The sequence below is a fragment of the Carica papaya genome, chromosome 2, assembly GCF_054855325.1.
Source record: "Carica papaya isolate Zhongbai chromosome 2, ASM5485532v1, whole genome shotgun sequence".
NCBI classification, from domain to species: domain Eukaryota; kingdom Viridiplantae; phylum Streptophyta; class Magnoliopsida; order Brassicales; family Caricaceae; genus Carica; species Carica papaya.
This window is the reverse complement of record NC_142310.1, coordinates 16,832,445-16,853,610: the sequence shown is the minus strand read 5'-3', so window position 1 is coordinate 16,853,610 and position 21,166 is coordinate 16,832,445. Positions and strand designations below refer to the sequence as shown.

Sequence of the window (21,166 nt, the reverse complement as noted above, 5' to 3'; positions counted from 1 at the left end):
AAATTTTTAGAAGAAAGCTGGATTCATGTCGTCTGGGCCAGGTGCCTTATCTGGATGTATTTGGAATATTGCGCACCTGATTTCCTCGGAGTTAAGAGCTGTTAACAGCCGGTTGTTAGCCTCAGTCGAAACTCTGTTTAACACATTCCAGATCACAGTATCACATTCCAGATCCCCATCTATTGCCCGGAAAAGCTTTGAGAAATATTGAACAATATGGTGTTGCATGGTCACCAGATCATTAATACATTCCCCCTCCTCATTGCGCAATACCATAATAGTGTTTTTCCGCTTTCGTTGGGAAGCCTGTTATGAAAATACCTTGAGTTCCTGTCCCCATTCTGTAACCAGAACTTTTTGGCCCATTGTTTCTAGAATAGATCCTCTTACTCCAAGAGTTGGATATATTCCTCATTCAGTGCAGTAAGGGCCGACTGTTTAGTACTGGTGCCCGCGCTTGTTGCCTTCATCAATCTTTTAAACAGTATGTTTTTTCTTGTAGAAAAGTTACCAACTTGTTCATTACCCCACTCCTATGATGCCCGACAGCACTCCCTTATTTTGGCCACAATATTTTCCTCACCCTTTCTTCCCCAGCTACTTATGACCACATCCACGATCTTCAGGTGTAAGAGCCATGCATTCTCAAACCGAAACCCGATTGATCTTCGGCTGGTGTTGATACATTCACATTTTAAGAAAATATGTGAGTGATCCGATACCGGTGCATAAAGATTTTCCAAACGGGTTTGCGGGAACCGGTTCAAAAACAATTCATTCACAACGCACCTATCAAGCCGCTCTCTGACTGCTTGTGCATCCCTACCCCGCGACCAGGTGAATCCATATCCAGTTAATGGTAAATCCTCTAACTTGCAGTGTTCTAGGGTATCTTGAAAACCAGTCATTAATGCATTTGAGGGAGCTGCTACACCTTCCTCGTCTGCTGATATAATGGCATTGAAATCTCCTATTATTGTCAGGGAGCATTTCTGTTATGTGCTAGTTGCCTAAGCATCTGATGCGACTCCCATCTTCTACTTCTGTTTGGATTTCCATAGTAACCTGCCAGCCATCATACACTGTCCATGGGTTGTTCTATCCTCATGTCATTATTATTTGAAGAATAAGATACCACAGAAACCTTACAAGAGAATGACCAGAGTATCGCGAGTCCTCCACCCTTGCCTACCCCAAAAGCATTTTCATACCCAATTCTTGCTCTGACCATATCTAATTTCCTTTTGTCAACAAGAGTCTCCATTAAGAAGACCACATCTAGCTTGAATTTTCTTATTAGATCACAGAGAGCTACAACTGCAAGAGGGTTGTCAAGTCCTCAGCAGTTCCAGCTTAGTGTTTTTATGGTGACTGGCCAGCCTGGTGCCTAGGTCTCGCTGATAATTCCGAGTGCATAAGCTCTTGCTTCTGTCGCTGCTCAATTAGTCCCGACTCCTGCTCCTTACTTTCAGAAATAAGTGTGAGTTGTTGTCTCTTCCTTCGTCTTTTTGGTTTAAACTTGTGTTTTTTGCCAATAAGGCCTGTTCCCTTCCCACGTTCAGGCCCACAATTTCACAGTTGTTTCGGCCTAACTCGTCCTCCAGGTCCATATATTCGGTCGCCCTCTCCTTTTTTACTTGCCTGACCAGTTAACGAGATCCCGCCAAATTCAGGAGATTGAATGACCTGCCAGAGTCAATCTTTCCGTGTTTATCCCCTCCATATCCCGCAAGTTTTGCCCTCTATTTCGGGAGGAATCTCCCCATCTCATCATGTAGCCACCAGCTCGTTGGTGCGGATTTTCGGCAGGGTTGTGCCCGGAGGGACTCATCCCATTCTGGTTTTAGTGACGCAGGACCAGTCTGAAGGAGTAATTTGCAGAAGTTCTCCGAGTGACCCAACCTCCCACACAGGTAACGGAAAAATGGGAGTCGTTCATACTTGAAGTGGGCATAGGTTGACATGCCATTGCGTAGGTTTAGTTTCTTTCGTCGAAACAGAGGTTTGCGAACATTTACAGCCACCCAAATCCTCATATACTCCAGATCACTAAGGTTAACTTACTTTGTATCATATTCAATAAACCTCCTTAGAAAGCTACCGAATTGTTGCGCTATGACTTCTGACATGCACCTCGCCGATAAAGCATGGACTTGGACCCAAAATTGGTAGAAGTCTACGTCCACGTTACTAGGATCCTCACCCTGTTGGAGCTGGTGCAACACCAGGAGATGGCTGTTGAATGTCCAAGGGCTTCCATTGATGATTCTTTGGATGTCCACTTCATGAAAAAAGCGAAATAAGTACCTTCCATTTCTGAGTTCCTTAACACTGACCCCACTAACGGCCTCCACATGCCGGCCAGTGTGTTCCTCATTGGTTTAAACTTGATCGCCACATCCGTTAAAAACCGGCCAACAAGAGAAAGTTCATAGGATTCTTGGGTTTCTGGGACAATATCTGCTAGATTTCACCTATCTTCTTCCGCGTCTGTTATCGTGAAGTGCTTCTTCAGCCATGGTGGAGACTGACGGCGAGGTTAAACAACAAACGTGCCTTGCCATAGGGGAGGCTCCGTTCAAACATGCCAAGTGGCAGTCAATTTTACATGGTTAATAAAATGGTATTTTTATGTTGACAATATTATGAGAATTTATTTACAAGCATTTAAACAAAAATATTCAATCATTTTGACTATAATTAAAATAAATTAAATATTCATATAGCTCATCAAGCATATTGATACCAAATCATAATTTGTACTTTTATCTCAAAAAATATTTTTGACTATGAATATGATCGAGTTTTCATGTCAGAGGATCCTGTTTGTCAAGCTGATGTAATTTCCTTCTGGTCTGATACTGTCACCATCTCCCAGAAAAAGGGTAAGGATTTTTATAATGTTGGGTTGAAGTGGTTTTCATGTGAGGGAGTTTTTATTTTTTGAAATAAGATTAGTTTTTAATCAGAATATTAAGAACTGTTAGAGCGAATCATATGCAGGCGCAGACATGAAGGAGTTTGAAATAAATAAATAAATACAATACAATACCACCCAAACATATGATTTTGCTCCCACATAGATGGCAAAGACATGAACAACATCAAAAGAATCTTACATTAGTGTAAATGGTATTGTAATATTCCCATCACCTGCATTGGCATTCTAACCAACACCAAAGAAAATAAAAGAGGAAAGAAACCCATGAAGTCTCCAGTGCTCTTTAAAAGAAAAAATTTTGATCTCTAATCCTGATCTATGCTCTACTTATACAATGGAACTTACAGGTTGAAAACAAATACACAGACAGACATTAACAACAGTTGTCTGCTCAACTTCACCAATCTTCTCCCGCTGGACACATTTAAACCATCTAGTTCATTATATATTTCTACTTACTTAAACAAAAACTAAAACCTATCTTCTCCAACCATTTTTTGTAACTGAGTACTGGTTTTGTCTTCTATCTCATGTATTCAGCAACACTTTGGTTAATTGTTTCAAGGAAAGAAACAAAACCCATGACACTGGTGAAGCCATTTCCATCAACGTCCTGTTCCTCAATAAGATAGTTCTCAAACACTGTGGCATCTTCCTGCCCTCCCCGGATAAAAATGAGTTTGGGAGTGATGCTTCTCTCCTGCTTCAGCTTGTTGATCAGTGTCCGCAACAGACCTAGAAGAAACAAGTATTGTATAAGAAAGCAAAGGAAGATAATTGATTATGAAACCCCCGGGCTATAGGAAACGAGCAATCATTAATAATCAGAACTTACAATCATGGGGTGGAGGAAAAGGGAGTGCTGGATCCGCCGTAGAAGAGTAAAACACAATTAGAGTTGTAAAGGCATCAAGGAAAAATATTGGACTGCCACTTGTTATCAGTGCTGCACGACTCAACGAGTGACGTGGATACGCTTGTTTATCAGGTGTGGAATATGACATTAGTACTGGATATACAGCTCGGTGAAGGGAGCTTGGTTCCAGTGCACTGACACACATTTTCAATCAAAAGTGAAGGCAATGAAGGCCATGATTATTTCTAGTTCATAGAAGAGAAGATTGAGAAAACAAAAACAATATATGCTGCAAAAACTATGATATGACATAAAATTGAGACTAATTTCAGTAAGAATAAACAAATGAAATGACGTAAATTTTTTATTTCAACCTTTAAGAAGATTAGGTGACCTAGAAAATGCAGAAATTGAGAATAGGCAAAAGATAATATTTCCATTGATCTGTGTTAGGACCTGAAATGGCACCATTAAGTATAGGATTTCAATTATGCTTTAAGTCTGCTTTAGGTTACAGGAATTACCTGTTATAAAAGGAATTTTACTTGAATTTCAGTATTATAGGACACTGGTACGACAGCTACCCCTATTGCACCATTACGAGTCTGTTATTATTTTGGTTTTTATTCTCTGTACTGGTATATATATACCACCCAAAATTGTAGAAGGGATATAAAGAAAATATCAGTAAAAATCATCTCATCTTCTATAACATTATTCTTCTTCTGTGATCTCATCTTCTTTAACATTATTCTTCTTCTATCCTCACAACTCTGTTCTTTCTCCTATCTTTCCTTCCTCCGCTGGTCTCCATTTTTCTGCCTCCTTCAGGTCTAAAACTTCTCAAAGACTAAACCAACCTGCTTCCCAGCTGTTGTTAGACAACCAGGTTCTTGACAATCTACCGGGAAAGACTTAAACCAGCGATTCAATTAATTTTTAAGCCTTCTATATGTTGAGAAAAATATCTACAACAATGGTACCTTCTGAAGTAGTAGCTTTTTTCTGCAAGCTTGACAGGGGAAAGGACTATGATTGTCTACCTTTGAAGATCTTCTAGATGCTAACTAGACTTAATTTTGCGAAAAGACCGTGTTCTTCTACAAGGGCTTACATCTTTTTTTTTTACCTTTTCTTGTCCTCTTAATTGCGAGCCTTTGGACTTATTTCAAGTCTCAACAGACCTTAGATAAGGTGATGCGGACATTTGTTCGCAAGGCATTAAAGAGAAGCATCAAGAAAATATTACAATGCCACTTGATCCAATCACAAGATTTTAAGTCAAGAAGCTAAGACATACATTCAAAACTTTGTATAAAGATGGATACAACAAGAATTTAGTACATGTGAACTATTTAAAGAATCAAAAAAGCCAAAGAAAATCATTAATTTTGTCCAAGCGTGTGGGCAGAATTTAGAATGAATGTTTAGAATCATTTTGGTCATTTTCTAAATAATTAAATTATGTTCATGTTTACTTAAATCATTTAATATTATGTTTGCCTAGGTCATTTAATACTATATTCTCCTAAATCATTTAATATCATGTTTTCCTATGTCATTCAATATTATGCTTCCCTAGGTCATTTAAATTATATTCATGTTTCCTACGTCATCTAATTATGATCCTTTGGTAGAATCTAAATGTTTTAGCCTATAAATATCTTCTTTATAATATAATATGACACATTTCGATTATTGAATGAATTTCATTGCCTTTGATAGAATTTTGACAAGTGAGAATTCTTATTCTTCTTGTTACATCAAGAATTGAATTAACTTATCAAGTTATCTTGTATCGTTTATTCGTTATTGCTTCTTTCATCTCAATCATCCAATTTCTCAATTATAGGTTAGTTGTGGGTTTGGTAGGGAGAATTTGTTTAAAGTTTTTAAGTTATCTATACTAAATATATATGTGGAGTTTTGAATGTAATCTTTGATCTTTGGGTTCCGCATCAATTTGGTATCAAAGCTTTGGCATTGGATAAATCTCTAAGTATCATTTGTGTTTGATTTATTTAAGTTTATCTTCTTATTTTTATTTGTTTAGATTGTTCAACTTCTATCTTTATTATTCTTAATTTTGGTTGCACTTTGTTCTTATTCTTCAATTATGTATAATATTTTGTTCTTGTTAGCCGAATTTCAAAAAAAAATTAAAAGAAAAGTAAAAAAAAGGAGAGAAAAGGAAAGAAACAAAATCAGAATCGGCTTCTATTGCAAAAGAGAAAATGTGTGTTCATTGAACTTTCAATTCTGTCCATTTTAGTCAAAGTGCATCCACTTCACATATATTGTCTCACAATAGCATAGTTTTTATTATCTAGAGTGTATGCTTACATTGGGAATAGATTACAGGTTTATGTATTCAGATTTCTCATTAGGAGTGATCTGAATTCTATTATCATTAGTCGAAAATCGCTTTTCTTGCATTCTTAGTTTCGTTTCTTCATATATCTCTTGTTTCCATTACACTAAAAATAGTTAATTGCATCCTAATTATTTTAATTAATTTAAAGAAACGCACCCACCTTAATCCGTGTGTTTAGATTCTATTTTTATTTACCTAATTTGCATATAGTGTTAATTGTTTACCTTCTTATTGATTAGCATTCCTTGAAATGTCACATAAACAACTACTTATTTATCTTGATTAAGTTGCTTTCAATTCTGAAGTACAACTTGAAGAAAAGAATAGAATGGTAAAAGGCTTGAGGGTGTGAATGTAAAAGAGGATAAGAGACAAAATCCTGAGTGAAAACACAAGAGAAGTGACAAATCTATTCAAGAGTGAAACACATAAGGGAGTGTTGGGAGGAATTTTCTTTACTAACATTTTTTTGGCAAGTTTTACATCATGTCAAATTTTGAAAGTAGGGAACGTGAAATAACCATGAATGACATAGCCTTTATGTTAGAAGCAATGCAAAGACAGTTTGATAAGCATAACAGGAACATAGACAATATGAAAGGTGATATAGATAGCTTTCAAGGCCGACAAGGTGGTTCTAATCAAATGAGGCAAAATAGGGGAAAAAGAAATATATTGAACAATGACAAGATAGACAGGGAAGTAGGTGAAGATAATGAAGAGTCAACGGTATGAAGAAGACCCGAAAGGCGGGACAACAACCTTAATTCTATCAAGATAAAGATTCCCTCTTTTCAAGGTAGAAATGATGTTGAAATTTATCTAGAATGAGAGTGAAAAGTTGAGTTGATATTTGAATGTAATAACTACTCAGAGGAGAAGAAGGTGAAATTGGCAACCGTTGAATTTACTGATTATGCTTTGGTTTGGTGGGATCAATTATTCATCTCTAGGAGACATAATGGAGAGGTACTCATCACCACTTAGACTCAAATGAAAGCTATTATGAGAAAAAAGGTTTGTTCTATCATTTTACTATTGAGAGCTCAATCAGAAATTGCAAAGACACCCTTAAGGGTCTAAATCAGTTGAAGATTATCACAAAGAAATGGAGATAGCCACGATTCGAGTAAATATCGAGGACGATAGAACAGTTATCATGACACGATTTCTAAGTGGCTTGAATAGATAAATTGCCGATATAGTTGAATTACATCACTATGTTGAGTTGGAAAAGATGGTTAATATGACTATGAAAGTAGAAAGACAATTGAAAAGTAAGGGTATAGCAAGGTCATATTCTGGTTCTAATAGCAATTGGAATTCAAAGTGGCCTAAGAAAGAGGAGAAGATCAAGGAGAAGAGTTTTGGTTCCAAGGAGAAGACTATAAATTTCAACAATGGCAAAGATAAAGGTACCCCATCATTTATTAAAGGTACTTCTAATTTCACATATCTAATAAACATAAAAATATTAAATGTTTTAGATGTTTGGGAGTGGGACATATTGCTTCACAATGTCCAAATAAGAAGGTCATGTTTATTAGGGACAATGGAGATGTTCAGTCTGAATCTGATTTTGATTGTGATAATATACCACCTTTCGAAAATTGTAATGATGATGTTGAGTGTGCTGCGTGCGGAGAATCATTGGTTATTAGGCGTTCTCTAAATATGCAAGTTAAGGAGGAAAGTTTAGAACAAAGAGAAAATCTGTTCCATACACGATATCTTATAAGTGAAAAAGTTTGTGTTGTGATTATTGAGGGAGAGAGTTGTGGAAATGTAGCTAGTAATACTTTGGTGGAGAAATTAGGTTTAATATGTGAAAAGCATCCAAGACCTTACAAACTGCAATGGTTGAATAATTGTGGAGAAGTGAAGGTGATTAAACATGTTATAATTTCATTCTCCATTGGGAAATATGTTGATGAAATATTATTATATGATGTAGTACCCATGCAAGCTAGTCATTTGTTGTTAGGTTGACCTAGACAATTTAATAGAAGAGCCATACATGATGGGTACACAAATAGGTACTCACTTATTTTGAATGGCAGAAATTTCACACTTGCGCCATTATCTCTTTTAGAAGTGTATAAGGATCAAATAAAAATGAAACAAACTTTTAATAGAAATTCGGATAGTGAGAGAAGTAAAAGAAATGAGGAAAAAGAGGTTGAAAAAGAAAAAAAAAATAATAATAGCCAAGTGGTGAGTGATTGCACTAGTGAGAAAAAGAAATAGGGAAGCACAAGAGAGAAAAGTATATTGAGAGAAGAAAAGAGTGAAAACAAACTGATTTGTATTCAAATGAAAGGGAATTAAGGAGTGCTTATGCAAGTAAGAGAGCTTTGATAGTGCTTAGGTTTAGAGAAATTTATTTATCTAAAACTAACCTTAATCCAAATTTGCCTAGTATGTTTGTTTCTTTATTGCAGGAGTTTGATGATGTGTTTCCTGATAATATGCCAAAAAGATTACCACCTCTAAGGGGTATTGAGCATCAAATTAATTTCATCCTTGATTTTGCAATTCCTAATAGGCCAGCAGATAGAAGTAATTCAAATGAAACAAAAGAACTCCAAAGGCAAGTAGATGAACTCTTGGCAAAAAAGTATGTAAGGGAAAGCATGAATCCATGTGTAGTTCCTGTGTTGCTAGTTCCTAAGAAAGATGGATCATGGAAGATGTGTATTGACTGTCGTGCAGTCAATAAAATCACTGTAAAGTATCGTCATCCTATTCCTAAATTAAAGGACATGTTAGATGAATTGCATGGTGCATGTATTTTTACAAAGATTGATATCAAAAGTAGATATCACCAAATTCCTATGAAACTAGGTGATGAATGGAAAATTGCATTCAAAACTAAATATGGTTTGTACGAGTGGATGGTTATGCCATCTGGTTTAACTAATACACCTACTACATTCAGAATGAGGTTAATGAATCATGTCTTGCGTGAATTTCTTAGAAAATTTGTTGACTTATTTTGATGATATTCTAATTTATAACAAATCTTTGGATGATCATCTTGTGCATGTTAGAACTGTTTTAGAAATTTTAAAAAAAGAACAATTGTTTGTTAACTTACAGAAGTGTACTTTTTACTTTGATCAAGTTATGTTTTTAGGGTTTATTATTAGTGCAAAGGGAGTTGAGGTTAATAGTGACAAAGTGAAAGCTATACAAGAATGACCAACACCTAGGAGTGTACTTGATGTGAGGAGTTTTCACGGGCTGGCTAGTTTTTGTAGAAGATTTGTGAAAAATTTCTCAACTATTACTGCTCCTTTAACTACAGTGGTAAAAAAGGAGGTTGGATTCAAATGGAGGGAGGAACAAGAGCATGTATTCAAAACTTTGAAAGATAAATTGTATTTTACATTTGTTCTTTATTTACCTGATTTTTCTAAAATTTTTGAAATTGAATGTGATGCTTCTGGAACAGGTATTGGAGCTGTTTTAATGCAAGATAAATGTCCAATTGCATACTTCAACGAAAAGTTAAATGGGGCACCATTGAATTATTCTACTTATGACAAACAATTATATACTTTAATTCGTACACTGCAAATGTGGCAGCATTACCTACTTCCAAAGGAATTTATGATTCATACTGATTATGAGTCCCTCAAGCGTTTAAAGGGACAAGGGAAGCTTAATAAAAGACATGCAAAGTGGATAGAGTTCACTGAGCCTTTTCCCTATGTGATTCATTACAAGCAAGGTAAAGACAATGTGGTGTCATATGCATTATCTAGAAGGTACGCTTTAATTTTTACACTTACTTCTAAGTTGTTAGGATTTGAACAACTCAAAGATATGTATGCTACTGATTCTGATTTTTGCAATATTTATACTGCTCGTGAACATGATGCATTTGATAAGTTTTATAGGCATGAGCGATTTTTATTTTGTGGAAGACAATTGTGTGTGCCTACATGTTCATTGCGTGAATTACTTGTTCGTGAGTCTCATAGTGGGGGATTAATGGGTCATTTTGGCATGCATAAAACTTTGGACATTTTGACTGAGCATTTTTATTGGCCAAACATGCGTAGGGATGTTGAGAAACTTTGTTCATCTCGTATTGCATATAGATAGGCTAAATCTAAGTCCAAACCGCATGGTTTATACACTCCATTATCAGTTTCTACTCAACCTTGGACTGACATTTTTATAGATTTTGTGTTACGTTTGCCTAAAACTATAAGAGATAGAGATAGCATATTCGTTGTAGTTGATAAATTTAGTAAAATGACACATTTCATTGCATGTCACAGAACTAATGACGCAACAAATATTGCTAATATATTATTCTTTAGAGAAGTAGTAAGGTTACATGGTGTACCTAAAACTATTGTTTCTTATCGTGATGTTAAATTCTTGAGTCATTTTTGGAAAACTGTATGAAATAAATTAGGAACTAAACTTTTGTATTCTAATACTTGTCATCCACAAACTGATGGTCAAACTGAAGTTGTCAATCGAACTTTGGGAACTTTGTTGCATATTGTTATTGGTAAGAATTTAAAAACTTGAGAAGATTGTTTGTCAATCATTAAGTTTGCATATAATTATATTATTCATTTTTCTACAGGTTTTTTACCTTTTGAAATTGTGTAACGTTTTAATCCATTAACTGTTTTGAATTTAATGCCATTAGCTTTACGTGAAATTTCTAGTTTAGATGGTAAGAAGACTAAAATGGTTAAAACTATCCATGAGAAAGCGCGTGAGCAAATTAAAAAGAAAAACCAAGTTTATGCTCAAATGGCTAATAAAGGGCAAAAACAAGTTGTACTTGAACTTGACGATTGGATTTGGGTACATATGTGTAAGGAAAGGTTTCCAAAACAAAGGAAGTCAAAGTTGGATCCGAGAAGCGATTGACCATTTCAAGTGTTGGAGAAAATAAATGATAATGCTTATCGGATTGATCTCCCTGATGAGTATTCTGAGTCCACTACTTTTAACGTTTGTTTATCTTTCTCCGTTTGATATGAATGCAGATTCGAGGACGAATCCTCTTGAAGAATGAGGGAATAATGCGAACATGGGTTCAAAAGGCATTAAAAAGAAGCATGAAGAAGATATGATAATGCCAACTGGTCCAATCACAAAATTTCAAGCAAAAAGCTAAAACATACATTTCAAAACTTTGTACAAATATGAATACAACAAGAACTTAACACGTGAACTATTTGAAGAATCAAAGAAACCAAAGAAGATCATTAATTTTGTCCAAGTGTGTGAGCAGAATTTAGAATGAATGCTTAGAATCATTTTGATCATTTATTAAATAATTAAATTATGTTCATATTTTCATAAGTCAATTAATACGATATTTTCCTATATCATTTAATATTATATTTTCCTATATCATTTAATACTATGTTCCTCTAGGTCATTTAATATTATGTTTTCCTAGATAATTTAATACCATGTTCCCCTATGTCATTTAATACTATATTTTCCTAAGTCATTTAAATTATGTTCATGTTTCCTAGGTCATCTTATGATCTTTTGGTAGAATATAGGTGTTTTAACCAATAAATATCTCATTTATAATGTAATATGACACATGTCGATTATTGAATAAATTTCATTGCTTTTGGTAGAATTTTGACAAGTGAGAACTCTTATTCTTCTTGTTGCATTAAAAATTGAATTAACTTATTAAGTTATCTTGTGGTGTTTATTCATTTTTGCTTCTTTCATCCTAATCATTTAAATTCTCAATTACAGGTTAGTTGGTAGAGAGGATTTATTTAGAATTCTAAGTTATTTATGCTAAATATATATGAGTGTTCTGAATCTAATATTTGATCATCGGGTTCCGTATCATAAGGGGGCACTCTTTTCTACCTTTTCATTGTCGTTTTGGAGGCCCTTAACAGACTTACTGCAAGAGATGTGAAGCAAGATAGATTTCAAAGTTTGGTTGTTGGATATGAAGATATCTTGGAGGCAACTGACCTACTCTTTTCTAATAATAATATTTTATTTGCAGACAGAACTGCAAGGCCCTCCTAAACATGATATATTTTCTCTTTCTTGGTTGACTTAGATGTACAGATAAATTAGCCATGTTACAAGTGGTCCAATTCGAGGAAGGCCTAGAGACGAAGGCATGTGCCGAGATGGTCTCTAAGATGTTCTCTTTGTCCCTCAAATATCATGGGCTCAAATTAGATGCTAAGTTTAGAAACAGCCATTTGGGATCTAGTGGTGACTAGTTTTGAGTAAAGACTAGCCAAATGGAAGAATAGTTTCTTATCTGATGTGGGAAGTTGCACAAGGGGAGCTCTTTTCTTTTCTTTTTTTTTTCTTTTTGAGATAGCAAGGGAAGACCGTTACTACTAACAATCTTCAGGAAAATGGAAAGATCTTGTTTATGGTTGCTATCTTTGTAAGGGACCTTGGAGACCTCAGATAATTTGCCTTTATGGTGTCCTTTCTTTCATCACCTCTGGTATGTAGTTGTTCACTTCCTCAAGCTGAGTTGGGTGACTTTAGGGTAAATATCAAATTTAGCTTTAGCTTGGCACGTTATCCGAAGGAAAATAGGAGAAGAAAACTTCTCTTGACCACATGGTTACTACGTAGGTTTTTTAGAAAGAAATACAACTTGAAGATGTGGCTCTTTCTTTTGGTAGAGTTAGAGATGCATTTTTCATGATCCTATAGTTTTTGTTTTAAGGATCACCCCCTTCTTGTAAAGATTTAGCAGGATCTCATTAACATTTTGACTAATTTATAAATTCCACTTATTTTAAAAATCGATGGCACCCACTGTTAATAGAATATTTAGTTAATGTCTGTCATAGTCACCTTCAAATTCTTCATAACGTTAAAAGAAGTTACGAAGCATGCCGGCATATTGTCAATATGTGCTAGAAGCCATCTTCTCAAAAAAAGTGTGCCATGACACTAAGCAGGCTTTAAAACCCGTCTCATTAATGTAGGTACCTGGGGTTGCTAAATTGCTATTAAGGTACAAGTCCTAGTTTAGGAGACCTCTGGGAAATATCCAAGGAACATTCGGAAGTAAGTGTGCCATGACGATAACATAAAGGCACATGCCTCATTCGTCAATCCTATTTGCCTACAAAATGAATTTTTTTCACATCTATGACACAAACTAATATCATCAGTTAAGCACATAATTGCCATTTGACAATGCGAGAAAATGAATTGCTGTTTGACATAGTAAGTTAACACTCTTAAATTATCATAAAAGTTCAAGTTTACAAGAAAAAATCCCATCAATTATTTGCACTCTTAACACATTCCTCCATGCACAAACCTGCTAACTAAAAGGTGGATCAAACACAAGTCCACTCTCATGCTGAAACTTGATTAAAAAAATGGAGCAATAACCAGGATTTAAATTCTAGACTTCTTAGTCTGGTATCATGTCAAATAATTTATAATCGTCAACTATCCTAAATGCTTAAACTAATAGGAAATGACTCAGTTAATTATCTATATTCTAACAGTTCAAAACATTATAAATGCCTTTTGGATAAGTGAATGATTCCAATATCAACATGAGCAACAAATACCTGAAAAGGCATTGCAAATAGATCCTGTAGTCAGGATGAACACCTTCTTCATGTAAGCGGAGAAGAGGATTTCGAAGCAAAGCAAAAACTAATCGAGGTAAAGGCTGAAGTTGTGGGCATTGTGAAAATGAAACATCAATATGAGAAGTCCCGGAACTTCCATTCTTGCACTGAGCAAGTTTAAAGGCATCATTGTATTGAGCTGTGAGGATTACTAGCCAATCATGAAGCAATATCCTGCCCTCTCGTACTCCTTGGCCCAGAGAGGCTAATATAACCTGCAGAATTCAACAATGTATATAACCAACAATCACTAAGAAAATTTACTACTTACAAAAGAACAAAGCAACCTTAGTTTTCCTCCAAAATGCTACCATTTCCAATTTTCAGTCTTATACAAATTTTGAAAGGTTAGCAGAGCTTATTTACTGCACCACATAAAAAGAGGATAAAGTCTAAGCGAATTGACTTTCCTGCAGAAAATCTCTGTTCTTTTGACAAATCAGATGTGGCAAACCCTCAAAACTATAGTGTGCAGATCAAAGGGTAAAGGGCCCCAGGAAGAGGCACCTTCAAAATCAAGCAATGAACTTTGTAAAAGCACATAACAGAATGGAGTTAAGAAACACATTATATTTAAAAGCACTCCCTAATCTGCCAATTAATTTTTGGCTTAAAACATGAAACAACATCCAGTATCCCATGAAAGAAATAACTAAACATAATCCGTAAACATCAGGTATATGAGGGAAGGAAAGTAATTATAAAGGACTCCTCATTGCCATGCCAATCTTCCTAAACACTAATGTGATGAGTACATAAATCTTCTATCACTGGCATCTCATAATGAAGTAAATAAGAAAAGAAAAATAAATAACAGAATGCTGAAAATGAAAGCATGAACTGCCAAGTGAAGTCAACCTCTACAGTAAGGTTTTCTGGAAAGAAAAGAGAGTACCTTGTGAACAAGTAATGATAGAACCACTTCAGGATCAACACTGTCATAAAGTTCATTAATGTTTTGGGAAGTTCCAAATTGCAGTGTTCGTATCCTCAGTCTTCTTTTCAGTGAATTCTTGCTTCTGCATAAATATATGACATCAAGCCAAGTCTGAATACTCCAAAGAGAATGGGGACACCATAAGGCTAGCGAGGGGTAGCCTCCACCAGCATGCATGTCAGATTCATGCATCTAATCGACATGTAATATACAATAAGAAGTTGCCAGCACATATTAAAACAGGCCATTCATGAGAAGCAAAGATCCAAAAAAATGGCATCAACTAATAAATATCTATGCCATAGAACTAACCGTACCTACTTGATGAAACTGGTTCTGAACTTTTAAGTTCTTCAGGAGGCACAACAACTGTATATTGGAAAGCAATCTGCAACACAGGCTGTTCTGCAACATGTCTACAAAATATCAATAAGATAACCTTTAGTTTTATAGTTCTCCTGCCTGTTTATGCATATTGCAGTAAATTAACCGTGGTGCAACAGAGCACATTTGATCGACAACCAAAATATTATGAAAGAAAAGCGTCATGGAACCAGGGAAATGCCTGTAATAAGCTCATTATGACGTCATCATCAATGAGGGAGAAAAAAGACAATCATGAATGAACAGCTAACTTCCAACCAGAAAAGTACCAGAAATGTTGTGTTAACAAAGAGGAAAAAGAAAAAAAAAATGGTTCATAGGCATGTCAACTTTAGTTCTATGGGTTATGAGAGACGTAAACAAAAATGGAATAAAGGCACTACAGGCACTTGCCTGATCATTGTTGCCCAAGTCAAAACTTGTTGAGTGCTTTACAGTCATGGATCAAATTCCCAGTCAAATAACTCCCTTATTGCTAAGTATGCATGAGTGCATGGGTGGGGAATTATTGAAGTTAAATTTGGTTATTGTTTTTATATGCACCAAAAAAGGGAATAAAAAAATGGCACAACTGATTCAAACAACAATGAAGCAGTATGCAGTTTTCACTAGCTGTCTTTGTTACTGACAAAATGATGAATATGCCTTTCATAAGCTCATGATAATGCCAGCAGAGACACAATTACGATCGAAAATCTAACTTTCTGAATGAAGAAAAATTTTGTTATTTACTGAAACAAGACAAAAAGGAAGAAGGGTATGGGACGGGGGAAAGAAACCTAGGTGATGTTTAAACATAATATTGTTTATTTGACAAATATATTTATTACTTTAATAAATTAACATTATTGCATAAGGACACACATACCATGTGCCTACATTAACAAATTTTGTACAAGACAAAGTTGAAAGTCCTAAACTAAAAACTAGTAAGGATTAGCCTGACAACAGAGTTTCATAGATCTACCATATTCATGCAAGGTAGAGCACCCAGACTAAAAGAACAGCGTAAGCATATGAAATGCACTCAATACCAGATTTTAAGCTTCCTGTTTCATGTATTAATACACCTTTATGATAAATGACAATCAATTATGAAAAATTTCTATAGCACGACATATTTGTACCTGGAAAAGCCAGTATTATTGGCAAAATCGAAGTCATAAGCATAGGTTGCATAAGAATCACAACATATGATATGTTGAACATTTTCATATTGAGGATCTAGGAAGAAATGACCATACTGAAAAAAGAAAAGGAAAGTATTAAAGAAAGTAAGACAATCCTTCTTAAAAATCAAACAATTCATTATAACCACTCACAGAATGACCGGGACTGAATTCAGAAGATGTCCTCAGCCGCAGTATACAATTGAATGCATATGGTCGACTCAGCATTCGATACCTACAGAAGACTTACGCAATATTATTGTCTGATTGCAAACTAGCAAAAAAGTGGTCTTGAATGTGAAATCTATAAAGTAAACTTGTTTGTTATATTTGTGTTCAAATGAGAAGTAAAAGTAGCCATTCTATTTTATAGCATCAACAACAAATGCATTATGAGGTTATGTTTAGATAATTAGTATGCAATATAGTTTTTATTTTTCTTGTTCTTTTGGTATGACTTGAGATTCTAACACAATCCCCATTTTGATTAGAAGAAAAACCATAATGCTTTTTGTAAATGGTTCTCTTTTCCTTTTGGTCTTAATTACGTAAAATACATAACATTCCTAATGTTGATTGTTATAGCATTCGAAGCTCACATGTCCTGAGGAAGTGTTGAATCATCAGTATTTGAATAAAGAAATAATGAGCCTCCACTTTCAATACTAAGAAATTTCAGTGACGCCAAATCTGTATACTCATTTGTCACGGCAAAAATGTCCACACATACACCTGCTTGAACAGCAACATTAGCCTGTAAAATAAATGTCAGTAGCACATTTTCAAAAATAGAGATTCTAAAGAAACTGAAATGGAAATTACCAGATCCTTGTAAAAAGATGTCTGCTCAGGAAGTAAAGCACAGTCAGCATCCTCCCCTTTACTGGCATATTGCTCACCATACCTCCTTGTATCTAGTTGCCCAGCTCCATAATCCGGAGGACCAGAAAGAAAGGCAAAGACTCTAGCTGCAGTCACGTTCCACAGATCAAACAGTGTAAAAAGTCAAAAAAATATGAACTTTATACTTCATATTGCACCTAATGCAAATGTGTTCCCATATTCTGACCCAAGGTATTTGAAAAGGCTTTCCATTGCCACACCAAAACCACGCCCACCCATCAAAACACCATCAAGTCCTTGAACTGCTCCAGTGGATCTCTCCCAAGAAGTTGTAGGTCTGAGTGTTTCAAGAGCAGCAGTGATACGATCCTTACAAGTTTCCACCTGTAACAGAAACATCAACTCTAAAACATTAACTATATTAATTGTAAAAGTATGACAATTCAAGATGATGAGCAAACTCACGAAATAGTTGAATTCACCCGAAAAGCATAGCACTCAGAGAGAGAGAGTCCCAAATCAAAAGATGATAAAGACCCTGACTACCATACCGGAGCCAAGAATTGTAACAATGGCATGACATCTTCAAGTTCCAACTGTAAGGTTTCCTCTGCATCAGCAGGAATAAAGACATTCTTTACTACTGGTATGGGGCCTTGAACATCATAGAGCCCCAATTTGTGGCTGAAGGTAGCTAGCCCAAAAAGAGCCCCAGGCACAAGAGCTGAAACATCAATCAGGAAAAAATAATTTACTCTTCAGAGAACAGGAACATAAGAAAGAATCAAAATCTCACTTTTTTCCTGAGAAGTATTAACCTTCCAAAGCTGCTAGAAGTGCACTTTTAGTAAGCTCCAAAAATTCTTCTGAAGCTGCAGATAAATCCGAGATAATTTCATTAAAGATAAACAGAACTCCAAGAACTCTCTAAAATAAAAATATATGCAAACAAAGGCCAAAAGAAACGATTCTGTGACCTGAATATTTGAAAAGAAAATTAAAATTTAGAGGAAAAATTCAGAATTATGTTTAATAAAAAGAAAAGCCCGGAGCTTGGGGTATGTTCATGCCACAACTTTTAGTTTTTTACATGCTAAAAGTTGACATTCGAAAAAGTAAAAGAAAAGAGAGAAACATGACCAAATACTGATAATATATAGGTTGGTAAAATTTCCAGCTCCAGTATGTGTTTTTCTTTATCAAATGATAGCAATTTGATGTACTTGCCTAGCCCTTTTTATTATTTGGGATACTTCGTTGTTCACAAAATTGATTTTAGCCCATGCAATCTGCTTGACAACATTGGAACATCTCAGTTTCATATAAGCAACATCATACAAACTTGCTCAATTAGCAAAATTTATTTTTCAATTAGAAAAGGAAAATGGTCTGCATAAAATCGTATATTACATTTGAACGAGCTAGTGTCTATTATGGAGACAGCACATGTCAAAAACTCTCAACTGTGTAAGTCAACCTCTAATTAGTGAAACTCCATGAGAATTTAATAAATTACCATCACAGTAGAACAATCCTTGGAATAGAATTACCAATCACAAAGTTGATACACATATGCAATGAACTCTTACATGACAAATCAATGGCTGCAACATAGACTGGACGAGCTTGCATTATTTCTTCCTCTGATCCTTCCACTTCAAAAAAGAAATGATAACCAAACATAAATTAAGAAATCAACCAAGAACAGAAGAGCTTCAAATACAAATAAGGTCGTAATCTCAAATATGCAAAACCATCTACGCAAATAAAACTTTGAGAACCCCAAAAAATTTCCGTCATTCCAAATCCTCATTCCTTCAAAAGTTTCCACATAGTAAAAAAGGAATGACATCCATATTTTCCAGCATTGCTTAAGAGTCACATTGACTTATTTGAATTTGCCATCCTCCTACCAGATTCTCACATCCCAAAGAAACAAACAAAAAAAACTATCCAAATCCATTTCAATTGCCCTTCCCCAAACTCCCATCCCAACACACACAAAATACCAGGGGGAAAAAAATAACGCCCAAAACCAAATTTAAATTACGAAAAAAAAGCTTAATTTTATCTCCTTTTTAAGGAATCACAAACTTCCTCATTAAGCTGTTCTCTACCGCCCGCCGCGAACCAAACTTCACCAATCTGAATTCAGCAAAATGAACCGAAAACGAAAATAAAAACCAAAAAACTCACTAGACAACTCAAGATCGATGAAGGAGGACATCATCTCAGCGCAAGACTGAGGGCGTGAGTAGCGCGTAATGGCCTCACTGGAGAGGCCATTAAGAGTTCCACAGAGCGCGCAGTTCCACGTCCACTGGTCCAGCTCGCAGTACGTGTTGAAATAGGCGTAGCAATTCTCGCACCTTGGCAGAAGATCACCCCCAGATCCGTACACCGGAGCTTGGCCGTTCTCGTCCTTCACCGCGAACGGCGTCACAGTCACGCCCCAGGGCAGCCCTGATGCCTCCTGCGCGTCTCGGTCGATCGGGAACCGTGACACCGTCGCTCGGACTGCCATTGGTACAGATTTAGTGCTTTTCCCGTAACTTGTCAATAATTTCTTGGTGGAGGTGGGAAAATTGGGGATCCTGGCTCAGGCGAGTTGACTCGAGAGGCAGTGCGTTGTCCACCGTCGTACATTAGCGTTTTTTTCCCAATGGCGCCACATAGAATAAACCAGTAACATTGTGCCACGTGGAAACGACAGAATTTGCCGTGGAATTTAATTGCAAATTTTTTATATTTTATATTTTATTTATTTTTTAAAATGACTCCAGTATTTTAGTTTTTAACATTAAGATCTTATTTTTATTATTTTCAATTCATTTTTTTTGGTTATTTTTTTAAGTTAAATTTAACAAGTTCCAATATATAAATATCATAAAATTCATGTTATCAAATTTAGTAATATAACAATCACACAGATACTTTATCCAAACTATGAAGAACAAAAAAAAATTCTACTCAATATATTTCTCTTAAAAATGAAGTAAATCAAAGTATTAAAAAGAGAAAAATATGATATTAAAGAAAAATATATATTAATATGCTAAAGAAGAAAGAAATAATGGTTTTGAAGATGAAGAAAATCAAAAAAATAAATGAGAGTATCAAATTAAAAGATAAAATAATATCATTTGTAATTAACTTTTATTTTTTTGTCCTAAAAAATCTGTACATATAGTACTGTAATATTTAATAGAATATGCATAGTTAAAAATCATTCTTAATATGGTAACAAAGGTTTAGGAATCTCTAGACGCTTTTATAAACCTCAGTCGACTGTTATTGTCGAAATAAAACAAAAAAAAAAACTAAAAGAGGTAAGCTTTTATAGTCGGCCACCACCCATTTATTGTTAGCCACAATAAGACCGACCACCTCCACCCACCAGTTTTCATAGTCGGTCTTAGAAGAAGTTATTGCTCCCTACACCCATTAGTCACCAGTAGCCCTCCACAAACGTGCACTATTGCCCACAGCTCACTTTGTCACCTTTATTGCAACCACACACGAACGACTTCACATAGTCATGCGTTCGTGATAAATTTTTTTCGATAATTTTTTTCTTTTTTGATAATTAATTACTATTAAATTCTTAAAAAATATTGGAGGTAACATCTTAACATAGTGGAGCATATTTCAATGTGGACAATTCCACTTTCGAGTTTCACAGCAAATTCAAGTTGCATACTGATTTACAGAAAAATAATATTTAAACTGGTCTTAATTAATTTGAACCACTCTAAAAGGGAAAAGGAAGTTCAAACATCTTCTAGGTACCAGACGAAATCTTGAAGACCTACATTGATGCCTAGATGACGAGGATTCCATCATCATGATATGGCTTTAGAACTATATTCCCATAACAAAGGTGGTGTGAGATGTAGTCGACAAAACATATTCCAAAGTAAAAAAAAAACACAAATTTATGATATGACAGTCAAGACATGGTCTACGAAACAAGAGCACGGGTCAGTAAATGAATATTCTAATATATTAAAAAACTGATGACAGGA

At 35.2% G+C, this 21,166-nt stretch overlaps 2 protein-coding genes across 2 annotated transcripts; both read right to left on the bottom strand.

The window, feature by feature from the left end:
• Positions 1-533: 533 nt before the first annotated feature.
• On the bottom strand, positions 534-1,831 carry LOC148268815 (uncharacterized). The gene is made up of 2 exons (XM_088212191.1): positions 1,687-1,831; positions 534-970 (listed from the first exon to the last, which is right to left on the bottom strand). Exons 1-2 carry the CDS (start codon positions 1,829-1,831, stop codon positions 534-536), a joined length of 582 nt encoding a protein of 193 aa, XP_088068317.1.
• A 1,264-nt stretch (positions 1,832-3,095) lies between these two features.
• On the bottom strand, positions 3,096-19,773 carry LOC110817257 (sec23/sec24 transport family protein). Its single transcript, XM_088213430.1, has 14 exons — positions 19,338-19,773; positions 18,731-18,796; positions 17,960-18,013; positions 17,693-17,865; positions 17,339-17,525; positions 17,121-17,266; positions 16,898-17,052; positions 16,452-16,533; positions 16,257-16,372; positions 15,063-15,161; positions 14,704-14,827; positions 13,746-14,023; positions 3,777-3,991; positions 3,096-3,676 (listed from the first exon to the last, which is right to left on the bottom strand). The coding sequence occupies exons 1-14, from the start codon at positions 19,663-19,665 to the stop codon at positions 3,465-3,467; spliced, it is 2,235 nt and encodes a 744-aa protein (XP_088069556.1). The 5' UTR covers positions 19,666-19,773; the 3' UTR covers positions 3,096-3,464.
• Positions 19,774-21,166: the final 1,393 nt, after the last annotated feature.